Here is a 14,798-nt window from a genome sequence, read left to right on the forward strand (position 1 = left end):
AAGGGATGTGTGTGTATGTGTGTGTGTGTGTGTGTGTGAGAGAGTGAGATAGTCCTGCTCTATTCTGCATGGGTGAGACCATCGCTGATGACATGTGCTGACTGCCTCATTTTAAAAAACATATTGGCTGATCAGTGTGTGCCCAGAGAACAGTGGCCATCATATTAAAGGACTCCAAACTGTCATTTGAAAAATGATTGGTTTATTGACCAGAAGGCTTGATAGCGACACAAAGAATGTCATGTGTAAGACCTATAAGATTTTTTTCCTGTGTGACTGCAGACAGCCAAAAAAAGACCAGTGAGCTGAACATTGGGGAGGGTAAATTTGGGTTTGGAAAGGATTGATTTAGTAACCACATGTAGAATTTCTTTGCTTTGCTCTCCACAATACAAATTAAACAGCAAAAGTACCAGAGTTTAAGAAGCTTTCAATAGAGTTGGTACCTCACCAGATTTTTTGGTAGAGGTGGTGGATATAAATGTATGAATTTATATTTTTTCCTATATTTGAGAATACTTATCCTGCTTGTTTTATAGATATATACACCTGTATATATTTTTTTTTATACTTGTATGCACACACACGTACACACATACACACTCAGAACAGTAAATGTTAAGGTAGTATGTGTTGAGTTCAGCTGCTACTAACTACCCATATTTCCATTTCTATGATTAAGACATGTATTGACCATACAGTACCTTTGGTGGGCTAGTTTTCCTTTCTTTGAAATGCCTCCTAAGAATAAATAATAATAAGGGTTTTCTCATTAATTTTATAATTAAGACTGTATCAAATTTTCCCTTTCCTGAGGATTAATGTGATAATATATTCCCATGTTTTAGCTGCATTAAGGATCCAACAAATATAAAGAATTCAAAAGTTGGAAGTTTTAAACCCTATGCAATATACATACACATATATAAAAAATATATATACTTGGCATTGTTTCTTGGAATGCAGTTCCAGAAAACAGAGGGAAAAAGTCTTCCTCTCTTAAATAAAAGAACTCAGATTGGATATCTGAAAAAAAAATAGGAAATATATGTATGTTTTCTGAAATATTTAATTGAGTGCTAACAACTTAACCATCATATAAAAATTCTGAGTAAGGTTAGAAATAGAGAGGTTGCAGTAGTGACACACAAAATCAGAATCAGATTTCCTTTTTGCTGCCTGTTTTATTGATTTTCATGCTAGAATCCTTGCCTTTCATTTCAGATTTTTTTCCTGCTAGTTCATTCAATATTCAATTTAATTAAAAAATATCAATGAGTATGAATTAACAAGTTGGAAAATATTGATATATTTCTAAGTGTATACTAAATTCATATGCAAGTTTATGTTCCTGGGAGACATATTCTAACATGAAATGATTTGTCAAACTTTATTTTTTAATATGAAAATAATGTTTTAATAGAATATAAGACTTTTTAATCGAAGGCTGAATGCCTAATTTTTAAAGAAATAATCCTCACAAAATAGTGTATCATTCCCTGTCTTCTGAGGCTAGTTCTAGTTATTAGTAAATTTTTTGTACACCTGTTCACGCTAGCATTTTTGTTTGTTTGTTTTCATTGGTACTAGGTTTGCAAACTATCTCTCTAGGGAATGACTCCCTATGGTGTGTCCTTCAAACAACTCAAACATATATTTTCCACATAATAGGGAAGACACATATTCCAATGTCAAAGGAATCAGGGAAACAAACAATTTATCTTTTATGCCTAGCTGTGCTTACTGCAAGAAAATGTGAAATAATAAAAAAGAAATAAAACTGAAATCCTTTAATCAGTTTTTCAGAGAGTCACCAGTTAGGCCTAAACCTCTCCTATATATTTCCCAGAAGCTTCTCAAAGAGGTCATTCTGAATTCTGGAAAGGAAACTTTTTGATTGTTCTGTGAAGTTGAAGACATGCTATGCATTTTAGTAATGGCACAGGAAATAATGCTATCAGCAGCAACATTGGATTTTTGCCCTGCTTTATAAGGTCACTATGAGTCGGGATCTACTCAAAGGCAATGGGTTGAGTTGGGTTCTGGTTGTATTACACATATTCATTTTCCCTTCTGTAGCTTGAGTTTGTAACTGGAAGAGATGCAGGCCCTTTGATAGAGAAACCTATAACGCAAAGTATATGCCTCAGAAACAAGTTTTGAAAGTTGTGGTTGCTATGGGAATCACTGTAATTTTCTTTTAATAATGAACTAAAATATTGATTGGAAGCCAAGAGAGAAGTGTCTTATTTTCCTCTTATTTCTTCTTTGCACTGAGATTGGGAGTAAAGAGGAACAGAAGTTCAGAAAAATCAACTAATGCCTGCCCTTCTAGTAATTTTAGGCAGGTGCATATTTGGTAGATAGAATTAAGTTTCACCCAAATGGCCCAAGGCACCAGAGCTTTGAACCTGTGCTTCAAAGTGAGTGTAAAGAAGGTTTCACTTTATTGACGTACATAAGATTTTAGATAAAAGTCCTGACAGAAACGCCATCCTCCATTCATCTGAAACAAAATTTTGTTCTTTAGGACCATTTCCTTCTTTAGTTTTTATGTTAATTAATAAATACTCTTTTTTTTTTTAAGATAGAAACAAAAACAGATATGCTAATTTATCCCTCGAGGACCAAAATAATATATAATTGAAAATGATCATAAGTTTTTAAGTAGGACATCACTGGTAACTTCAGGGAAAGAGTGAGAAGAAACCAAATAGTTTTCTGAGTGTCAGAATTGGAAACTTAAACTTCAAAAGTACCAGCAATATTTCAAAATCTTCCACATGTTGGTGTCTCTGAACTTTTTTCCTGTGAGAGTAATCAGCGTTGTTTCTTGGGTTTACCTAGAGTATACAATTATGTTTCCAAGATAATTCCTAGTCAGGAAGGGCAGAGCCCAATTAACACTGGCCAAAGGAAAACATATTAATTGCAGTAATCATAAAACCTGTGTCAGTTAAAGAGAGACTGCATTCTCAATAAAGCTTTAGAGACTTTGGGTACCTAATTAACAGTGTGTCTGAGCATAACCCTAACTCGACACACACCAGCAGTGGGACCTGAGTGCCAGTACTCAGAGCACACAGTACACGGGAGTGGACTGTGAGAAAAAAAAAAAAAAAGAGAGAGAGAAAAGGAGATACTGTCACTACCCCCCTCAAAGTATTTTTGGCAATGTATACTGTATCAGAGTACTTTACTGGATTACATGCCCTATCTTGTTATCATGTGTAGCTTGTAATATGATATAAAACATTATATTGTTCCAACCGATGAAAATAATTCTGCTCCTTATGGACAAGTGGACATACTTCTGTGATGAGTAACTTCATTTCCATAGAATGTTCTCTGGTGTCAAGTACTTTATGTGCTTTTACTATCATTTTATCAAATGAAATTAGAAGCTTCTAATAGACTTGTTTCTAATTCACTTAGAATTATAGAAAAATACTTATTACATAGTAGATTATATTTTTTTGGTGCTTCAACACTTCATTACACTTAGCAACTGTTACAGATTGAATTGTGTCCCCTGAAATTATGTATTGTGAATCCTAACTTCTGTGCCTGGGGAATGAGTTGTCTTTATTAGTTAACGAGACAGGATCAGTAGGATATGTCTTCAGTCAATCTTTTTGGGGGTATAAAAGACATTAAACAATCAAGGGAGAAGCAGAGATGGGGATGATTGATGCCAAGCCACATGGAGATTTCCAAGGAGCCAGGAAAAAGAAGCTGAATAGACAAGGACCTTCCCCCAGAACTGACAGAAAAAGCCTTCTCCTAGAGCTGGCGCCCTAAATTTGAACTTCTAACCTCCTAAACTGTAAGAAAATAAATGTCTGCTTGTTAAAGCCATCCACCTGTGGTATTTCTGTTATAACAGCACTAGATAACTAAGACAGAATTTCGTACTGGAAGAGTGGGGTGCTGCTCTAAAGGATATGTGAAATGTGGAAGCAATTTTGGAATTGGTAGAGACAGGAAGAGTAGTTTTTAGTAGTAAAAGCCTAGATTTCCTTGAAGAGACTGTTGGTGGAATTACGGATATCAAAGACAATTCTGGTGAAGGCTCAGAAGGAAGTAAGGAGAGCTATAGAGAAAGTCATTATCATCTTAGAGAATACATATGGCGCCAGCAACAGAATGTTGCTAGAAATATGGGCATTAAATGTGCTTTTGGCGAGCCTTTAAAAGAAAATGATGAACGTGTGATTGAACAATGGAGAAAGGGTGATGCCTTTTATGCAGTGGCAAAGAACTTGTCTGAATTATGTTCAAATGTTTGGTGGAAGATAGAACTGAATTTATAAGTGATGAACTTGGATATCTGGCTGAGGAGATTTCTAAGCAAGATCTTAAAGGGGCTGTGTGGTTTCTCCTTGCCACTTATAGTAAAAATGGCGAGGAAAGAGATGGACTTAAAATTGAACTGTGCAAAATGAAAGCAAAAAAGATTTGGAAAATTCTGTTGTACACGCTAAGGACACACACCCTGGAATGTTCACCAAGGACACACATACCCTGGAATGTTCACCAAGGACATGGCTACACAATCTCTTGTTAAAAAGATTAAGCCCATGGCTGATAGATCTAACCAATAGCAGAAAACCCACAAACTTAGACTGAAGAGATCAGAGACAGAAGAAGAGGAAAGAAAGCTGCCCGCCTCTTGGAATTCTTCAGGCAGGAAACACACTAAAGGAACTATATCTGTTGTCCTCCAAGAAAAGAAAAGGAACATCCCTGGAGCAGCTTGGAGATTAGCAGAACTGTGGAAGGAGCACAGGAAGCAGGGCCTTCTCTGTTTCAAAGGGTGGGGTCACGGTCTCCTAGATTTCAAAGAGTCAGATCTTTGCCAACTTGGTTCTGGAGTGTGAGGCTACTATTAAGATGTGCCAGGGGAATGGAACCACTGCCCAAAGCTGAAGGGTCTGGACTGCCATACCCAGGGAGCAGAAGAAGGGGGCTAGCCAGAGCTGATAGGGTGAGGTCACCACATAGATGGGCTAGGAGAATAGGGCCACTCAAAGCCAAGGGAGAAGAGTTGCTGTCCCAGTGCACCTGGAAGACGAAGCTGAAGCCCAGGGCCGAGGGGCCTCTACCCAGAATTCAGAGACTGTGGCCATCACCCAGAGTCTGGGGGGCAGGGCCGTTGCTTAGATGGTCTCAGAGAAGAGAGGATTATTTTTCAGCATTGAGAGCTAATATGATTTGTTCTGCTCGGTTTTGGACTTTCTTGGTGCCCATTATCCCTTCTTTCCCTCCAGTTTCTCCCATTTGTAATGGAAATATCTACCTTTTGCCTATTCCAGCATTGTACTTTGGAAACAGACAACTTGTAGTCTAAATTTCACAGGTTCACAGATAAAGAGAATTTTTTCCCCAGGATGGAATACACTTAAAGTCTCACCCATATTTGATTTAGATAATTCAGAAAATGAGATTTTGGACTTGGAGTTGATTTAAGACTTTTGGGATGATGTGATACAGTGAGTGTGTTTTGGATGTGGCAAGGACATGAATTTTGGAGGGCTGTAGGGTCCCTATGAGTCGGAATCAAGTCCACAGCAACAGATTTTTTTTTTTAAGGGTGGAATGTTATGGATTGAATTGTGTCCCCCAAAATTATGTATTGTGAATCCTAACCTGTGTGCCTGGGGTTATAATCCGATTTGGGAATGGGTTGTCTTTGTTGTATTAATAAGGCAGGCTTAGTGTAAGGGTATGTTTTGAGTCAATCTCTTTTGAAATGTAAAAGAAATCAAACAAGGAAAGGAGAAGTAGAGATGGCAGAAGATTGATGTCAAGCCACATGGAGATCTCTTTTCTCTTCATTTTCTGTTTCCTGGTTCCTTGGAAGGAACCAAGGAACCAGGAAACAGAAAATGAAGAGAAAAGAACCTTCCCCTAGAGCCGACAGAGAAAGCCTTCCCCTAGAGCCAGCACCCTGAATTTAGACTCTAGCCTCCTAAACTTTGAGAAAATAAATTTCTGTTTGTTAAAGCCATCCACTTGTGGTATTTCTATGATAGCAGCCCTAGATAACTAAGACAGCAACAAACAAACTTCTACCTTTAGTTTATTATTGTTGTTCTGTACCGTTGAGTCAATTCCAACCCACAGCAACCCTATAGCACAAAATAGGTCTGCCCTATAGTGTTTCCAAGGAGCAGTTGGTGGATTCAGACTGCCAACCTTTTGGTTAGCAGCCTGAGCTCTTAACCACTTCACCACCAGGGCTCCATGTTTATTATAATACTGTGGCAATAGCTCTTACAGTGTGGAGCACTTCAGTAATTTAATATAACCTAAGAAAAAGCTAGTCTTTAATGTGTGTTCATATGTGTAGCAGCATATCTCTGGAGAGAACCACTAAAACTTTCCAAAAATGTATTAATTAATGAAATTATGCATATCTCTTTGGATTCGGTAGAAAGAATACATTATCAATATTTTAAAGTTCGAAGATGTGATTTATTTTCTTCCTACATTTGAATTTTATGTAAAGGATCCCAAGAAATGGGATCTAACTGCTTTCTAAGAGGAGCTTAGAAACTGTTGTCTTAAAAATTAAGTATAAATATTATATACAAATAAAGCAGATCAGTAGAATTGTTAGTTTATTTTGAGCTGTCTAAACCTGGGAATTTAGGAGCCAAAGTAAATTCCTATAAGCAGCCAAATTCCAAAGGCTCCACTGAGAATATGCACATCCTCCCAGGAGTATCTCATTCTATCTAGTGTGCTGTTTACAAACGAGACTTGTCAAGAGATGACCCGTGAATTCCAGTAATGGAAACAGATAGTCATCTGCTGAAAACCTTTTTACCCATGACAGGAACCAGATGAATGAAAAGAACTAAGAATTTTCCCAAGTAATTGCTGTTCCCTGTAAAATGTTTTATGTAAAATGGCAAATCTTCACATGTGACCTAAAGGTAATCAGCAGATATGGGTAGGAAAGTAAATAAGGCCATACACATACATATACACGTACGCACACATACCACACACACATACGCACATACACACACATATTCAATTTTTAGATGACCAGTCTCTTAAAAGCCAGAATTAAAAATTGTCCCAGAGACAATGTAGGGAGATGGTTAGGTGCAGAGCTGAAGTTCATCTGTTTGAATTTCAGCTGCACTACCTACCAACTGGGTAATCATTTGTAGAATGGATATAATAGTGGAATCCACCTGATAGGTTCATTGTGAGAGTAGTGCCTGGCCCATAGGAAGCACTGCATAAGACTTCCATATTATATCCAGAGGTTTGAAAGAGAGTAAAAGAAATAAAGGATACTAAATATCCTGGTAGAAAATACGGGCTCTAGGGTCAGAGCAACCTTAATTCAAATCTAGCTAATGCCGCTATTTGGGTGACTTTGAGCATGTCACTGAATATCTCAGAGCCTCTCTTCTTATTTTAAGATTAAGGTGATAATCATGGAATTGTTGTGAGATAAGGGGTAGATGAAAGCTACCTACGCACCGTAGATATTTAGTATTAAGCTACCTTTCCTCACTACACTAGATCTAATTGTTCAAGACTGAAAATTTTTCTTTATTCATTTGTTTTTATGGGTAATAAAATTTATTATGTGCTCTTCTTTTAGGGTGAAAATGGTTTACATGGTGCTCCAGGCTTACCTGGTCAAAAGGTAAAGAGTTTTTAAATATTTCATGTAAGTTAAAGAATTTTAACATCTTGGAAATTGAATTCATACTTAGTAATATAGTGAGGATTCAGAAAATGTACTTGAGGAAACTGAATCCCCTCAGAGGTTCTTTTTGAAAGCCACCAACTGGTCTTTCTAAAAGGGAACATGGATGCCCTCTCAAAAGAGACCACACTAGGAGAAAGCTTAAACAGAGAGCTTTAGCAAGGTGCTTCTTCACAGAGGTCAACAACAGTGCTTTCTGGGGTTAGGAGGAGTGTGCGTATCTGCTCTGGAAATGTTTTCACTGCAGATTAGAACAATTTTTACTGCCTTGGACTAGATTTGGTTATTTCTTGTTTATCATCCTTTTTGTATATCCCAGATTGAGCTAGACATAATGATTACAATGATATCAAATATTAAAATATTACAAAGGTGCTATAAACAACTAAACACCCAGTCCCAGTGCCGTCGAGACGGTTCCGACTCATAGCAACCTTATAGGACAGAGTAGAACTGCCCCATAGAGTTTCCAAGGAGCGCCTGGCGGATTTGAACTGCCAAAAATATCATTCAGAATGACAAAGCCATAATGAAAAAATTTTATATTGGCTAGACGGCTTTTCCAAGGTGAACTTCATTCATACCCCTTTACTGACCAAGGGCTCCCTCTGGGAAGAAGCAGGATTGTATGTGGCCAGCATTATTGGAAACACAGAGACTGGTCTCTTCCAGTTTCCTAGAGGGATGGGGAGCCACTTCAGGTGGAGCCAGCTGTCACGATACCACCCATATAATCCCACCACAGGGGAGAACATTACTGATGCAATACTAGATACCCACCAAAGCCAGGCGTATCATTGCCATGCTCTGAAGGAGTTTTACGGGTTTTTTTTTTTGGCAACAAGATATCAAAAGTTACTATTGCATCTAGGTTTTTCTCTATAGCTGAAAATTACCATCCAAAGAGATATGCACTTATTTATAGTTAAAGCTTTTGAAAAATCTTCTTTTACTTGGCTCAATAAAGACTGAACTGGCAGCAATGGAATGGAAAGCTTCTGAATTTCTTCACAGCAGCTCTAGACAAAACCCATTGATACAGCATGTGCTGCATCTGCGAGTCAAGTTGCAAGCCAAGGGATGTGCAGATTTATCTGCTGGGAAATAGTATTGGACTTTCCAGCAGCTGTTTGCGGTGGCTGCATCATGCTGACATTGTGGCTGATGTACTGGGGGCATTTAGCAGCTTCAATGTCAGCTTGAATTAACAGTTCAAGTTAAAGTCTATATTTTAGGAAAAAAGGTAGACCATGCATTCAGTGTCAAATATACCTAAATCCTAGATTTTTTTTTAATAGTACCTTTTATGAGAGTAGATAAAGCAGAAATAATTATTTAATCATATATATGTCTGCATGTATATAGAGAGAGAGAGAAAAATACACACACATATATACATATATTTGGTTATCACTCATAGACACGTACACACATTGTAAAAAGCTAGCGTTCCTTTTCTAACATATGAATTTTAATTATACCATGTCACATTGTTGAAGCATTACAGAAAATACTGGAGATGTGAAACCCTTCATCCCTGTCTCTGTGCCCTCAGGAAACATTTACTGAGCACTCAAGGCCCTCCAGAGCTAGAGGGATGAGCATAACCTGTCCCCAACACTCACTTGTGGGCTATGGTGTGAGTGCCTGGCATGTAGGAGGCACTCAATGAATATCTGCTGAATGTTGAAATGGAACATGTGTGCATAATTAAGTGGGAAAATAAACTTGTGTGGATCAGAGAATATTTAGTTACAGAAAAGAGGACTTTACTCTTTTTAAGTATAAATATGAAGGAGCCCTGGTAGTGCGATGGTTAAGAACTGGGCTGCTAACCAAAAGGTTTGTAGTTTGAACCCATTCAGCAGCTCCATGTGGAAAAGACCTGACAATCTGCTCTCGTAAAAATTACAGCCTAGAAAACCCTATGGGGCAGTTCTACTCTGTCATATAGGGTCGCTATGAGTCAAAATGAATTCGACAACAGCAACAACAGTGTAAATATGATGGTAGAGAGTGAGCAGCCCTCCAACCACCACGCCTCTTTCTGTAACTGAGAGGCAGGACAGTGGGGTTGTGAAGAGTATGGAGCTGGTGTCAGAGCTTCAGGCATACATCATGAAACTCTAAGTTAAACAGCATTCTGAAGAAGTCAATTTGAAAAAGGCTGCTTCTATTGGATCTCCTGAAATAATAATAGTAGTAGTAATAATAACAATAATGGCTAATTTATTCAGCATCTGCCCTATGCTGATTCACTGAAATCTTAAAACAAGCCTATAAGGAAGGTATTATTATCATACTTACTTTATACATGGGGAGCTTCAGGCTTATGGAGATTACATTGCTTTGGAAGTTGTAAAGCTGTAGCATATACCCTAGAAATTGTCATTATCACTACAATAATTGCATGTGTTATAAGTAATGTTCCTATTACTATACATATCATATTCCTCTTTCTCAGGGAGAGCAAGGTTTTGAAGGGGGCAAAGGAGAAATTGGCGAAAAGGTAAATATCTCTCTTTACAAATGTATCTGTAAAAATAGTTTTCTGGAAAATATCTTTAAATGGACAATCTAACTTGTTTTGTGCTTTCTATACAAGCAATTTAATCATTTTAGATGAATTATTTAAAATATTTGCTTCAATTAAGGTTGACTTAATTATATATCGATGATTATCAGAAATCTTTCTAAACCTGTTTGGATGGTAATTATACCTAGACATATCTAGTTAAATATATTTCACTGATACATAAATGATTCAAGCATTTAATTAAGCATTATATTTTTGTGTTATAACATCATAGGTATACTGAGTAGCCACATCTTTAAATGAATGCTTCGTTTATATGTACACCTGGTTTATCAGTAGAATTTTCCCTGGGGGGCATAAATAAGAATTGTAACAGCGTTCAACAGAAAAGAGAGAGCACACTCAAGAATAACTTGAAAAAGTTTTTTAAAAGGGTAATTTTAAAAGGTATAGCCTACCTATAGGAAAGCTACAAAGAGTGGAGTACCCCAGATCAGGGAACAGTGGATTCCTTAAACTCCATGGGATTGAAAGGACAGAGAGAGGATTGTAGATAGGAGCTTTAGGAAGCAGCCAACCCAAGACAAGCACATAAAGAGGGAGCCAGGGCAATAAATACCTCCACCTATTCCCCTCTCAACCTCAGCTCTCCTGCCAATGACTCCCATAAAAGCCAAAACCCTTCCCATCCAGTCAATTCTGACTCATAGCAACCCTATAGGACAGACGAGAACTGCCCTCATAGGGTTCCCAAGAAGCAAATAGTGGATTTGAATTGCAGACCTTTTGGTTAGCAGCCATAACTCTTAAGCACTGTGCCACCAGGGCTCAGTGACTCCCACCCATACCAAAAACCAAATCCATAACTGTTGAGTCGATTCTGACTCATAGCTCTTAACCACTGCACCACCAGAGTTTACTGAATTGAGAGCCAACACAGTGGATGCAGCCCATAGAAGTTAGCCTTTCAACCCCAAGGGCAAGGTGAAGAAGGGTAAAGTATGGATCTGGAGAGAACAAGGGTAGAAGCCCTGGGTCCTAAGTGCAGTGTCTCTTGTCACCTTCTCAGGAAGTGAAATTCGAGGTGGTTAATTTTACATTTAAATAGAGCATTTTATTTTAATAAATAATAGTAATTTGGCAGTTGGTTATTGAAAAATATCCAAGCAATCATGGTTTTACAAATTGACAGCTTTCTACTAAAAGTATGGAGAATAGAAAAGCACCAGTCATCCAAAATCTCCCTTCAGACAATTATCTGTATCCCCTGCATTTCAACAATCTAGTTTTGCTTTTGAATAAAAGAAAAATAATTCCATTCCTTTGTTTCATCTTATCTGTATACATTTGTGTTTTGTAATTGGACATCCAGAAGGAGGAATAGAAAGGGGAATAAATAAGCTGAAATTAGACAGTATTGTCTGTATTTAGCTTTCTTAGTGTCGATCAGTTATTTGCTTCCTCAATAAGTATTTATAGAGAGAATAAATGTCTATTATAATTATAAGACAAGTTACACATGTTGTAAGCTACACGATAATTACTTTTTCTCACAGTACTGAGATTAAAAATAAAAAGGATAGCCATATAATTGTGGAGAATTTCATTAAATGACTATTTTTAAAAGTGGATCTCTTTTCTTAGGAATCCCCAGAGCATTTTTGCTTTAGAATAACGGTCGTTGCAGGGGCATGCCTTTAAACAAATGCTTTATCCACACAAATAGCTGATTTATTAATGGAATTTTACCTGTAGTAATAAGTGAAAACAGCCAGGAGAATGGATGTTCTCTGTAATTTAAAGTCACCAACTTACTAAAGTATTACGTTTATCTTGATATTTTATCTGCATGATTGGAATTACTCAGTAATAGATTCTCAAAGGCTACGAGGTGCAGAAAAACATTCAATAAATTTTCTTTCAAATATTTTCCTTCTAATTTCTCATACTTATTAACCGTCGCATTCGAATAGTCAATTTTACCATAAGGTGAAAACATTTATAGAGAAGGGTTGAAAGATATAAGGAGAAAAGAAGCAGCAAAGAGAAAAGTTAAGGCCTTGAATGAGAATCACGATTCATATGGTTTATAGTCAGATGTAAGATTCATGTAATAATCCTTATGCTAAAAAAAAAAAGTTCTGCATTGATTATTATCCATAAGATAAATAATTGATGCTGTGTGGTTGACTTTTGTTTCTAGAGTTAAGTTAAACATGAAAGGTACATGAAGCTCTCACTTTTGTGTGACACCAGCATGAGAATCTTGGAGAGCTTATAACATGATGTGTTTTCTGAACAAAAACGATCAATCTAAATTTCGATTCTTTGTGAAAAACTGAGTATATAATTATAAAGAATTACCTTTCTTCTTTAATTACTTTTTCATGCCCTTTACTGTGTTTAAATTATGACTGTTTTGGGTGACACAATTCATGAGTGACAAAATAATCCAGGAAACAGTTTTTGCTCAGAGCTGTCATATCTACCAAGGGCATATGGTTACTGGTCAAAAAAAGAAAAATTGTATCAACTACTAAAAAGAAAATACCATGTGATTTTTCTTTAATCTAGTAGAAACTAAGTAAAGAAATCTACTGCTTCTCATTATGGGTAGAAGACTAGCTTTTAGGGGAGCTTAACTCACTAGACTGACCAAGTGGTTGCTCAGAAAGTTGAATAGGCTGTCATTAGTCCAAAGGAGGGCCCCTGGAGTTTGAACAAGTACTTCTTGTTGTTAGTTTGTATCAAGTTGGCTGTGACTCATGGTGACTTTATATATAACAGAAAGGAACATTGCCGGGTCCTGCGCCATCCCCACAAGTGTGCTATGTTTGGGCCCATTGTTGCAGACACTGAACAAGTATAGAGGACTTCATCTGAAGATTGAGGACCTCATATTCTAGAATCTATAGCAAATTGTTACAGGACAGAGTCTTACAAACTACCTGAGCAAATGTAATTCAGCCAAATCAGTCTTCAAGTGAAACTTACTAAAGGGATGATTAGTTGTCTTAAAAATTAGTTATTTATGCTGACAGGACTCTTCCAGAAGACAGCTATTTTCAGGTTTGCCGTGCTCTATTTTTCATTTAGCTGTATAGATAAAATGCCCCATTCTAATTCCCCATCCCTGGTTGGCAAATTTAAGTCTGCATCACTGAAGAATTGGTCAACAACAGCCTCACTCATGAGGCAGGAGACACATGGGTCATAGTCCAGCTTCTCTATTTCTATAGTTGTGGCCCTAAACATCCTATCTTTTTGGAATTATCCTTAGGTTTCTTCAGTATTATGTAAGTGAAAAAAACAGGGAGTCCACTCAAGGTGAGAGTTATCTCCATATTGGCAACCTTCCCAGCAAAGATTTACTTAAACTCATATTAAATGATCAAATGTAAGTGAATAAACTCTTAGTATCACAGCCATTGGCAAAAAGGTCATTTAGCCTTTTCCACTTCACTGAAGTGACCAGCATTCCTAAACTCTCACCCAGGTTTTTGTTTTATGTCTTTGTGAAAATAGAAATAGTATCTGGCTACATTTGTGAAAAGAAGAATCAATTAGAAAAGCAAATGTAAACACCTATCTCATTATAAAATTTGGCATTTTAAGTAATTGCTTCAAATTATATAACTTAGTTTGCTTTCAAAATCATCATTCTTTTATGTTGTCATTCCAGGCCTGACCGACTTAAAATTAAAAACAAATTTCTTTGGTTTTGCTGAAACTAATTATTAAATATCATCTGATCATGAGAGAGAAAAATCCAGCAGCCACTGCTACTTATGACAAATGTTCCCTGACTTTTTATCTAAAATGTAGTTCATTGAAAAGTGACATTTAAATTAATATGGCCACACGTAGTAGCAACTCCTTATGATTAAAATGATCCAGTCTCTTGAAATCTCTTAGGTTTAGTGAAATGATAAAAGACCAATCAAATGAGCTTTTCTTCATGAACAATATAACTCAAGGAGGTGTGGACAGCATCCAACATTTGACGTAGTCTGTAGTCCTGAGTGTTTAGGGTGTAGCAATTATGGCTTACTCTTTTTTAACTTATGGGGCATTACTGGCTTTGACCATCTTTCTTACTGATCCTTTTTTCCACTCAGGGTTAAACTAACAACAGTAAACACAACCACAAAACTAACAAATACGTATGGCTCCTGCTTTAATTCACTTCCTAAAACTGTTGTTGGAAAGCTGGTTGTAGTAAATTTCCAGTGACTTATAATTTTTCATGTCTTGTTCATTACCAGAGTATTATCTAGGTTCTGAAATACCATGTCATATAAGATATTTATTTCAATGAGAAAATTATGTTTAAATATTTATTACTCTGGTTTTATACCTGTTGCAAGTGATTTTACCTGACAAAAGCCACTAGAAAACCGAAATCCACTAAAAATCTACCGGAATTGCACTGAACCCATTCTTAGTTGATTTATTTAATGATAATTATTGTAGAATTCTGTATAAAATGTAATACTGAAAGAAGTAAAATTACAAAAATGCCTATTA

General features: G+C 36.7%; 1 protein-coding gene across 1 annotated transcript in view; it reads left to right on the forward strand.

Moving 5' to 3' along the window:
- The window catches only part of COL19A1 (collagen type XIX alpha 1 chain), a 376,494-nt gene that overhangs the window by 107,159 nt on the left and 254,537 nt on the right, over positions 1–14,798 (forward strand). Inside the window, exons 10-11 of the mRNA XM_049873731.1 lie at positions 7,628–7,672; positions 10,200–10,244. Coding sequence (XP_049729688.1) covers positions 7,628–7,672; positions 10,200–10,244 — 90 coding nt within the window. The remainder of the gene's footprint in view (positions 1–7,627; positions 7,673–10,199; positions 10,245–14,798) is intronic.

Source organism: Elephas maximus, chromosome 1 (genome assembly GCF_024166365.1).
Source record: "Elephas maximus indicus isolate mEleMax1 chromosome 1, mEleMax1 primary haplotype, whole genome shotgun sequence".
Lineage (NCBI taxonomy): Eukaryota > Metazoa > Chordata > Mammalia > Proboscidea > Elephantidae > Elephas > Elephas maximus.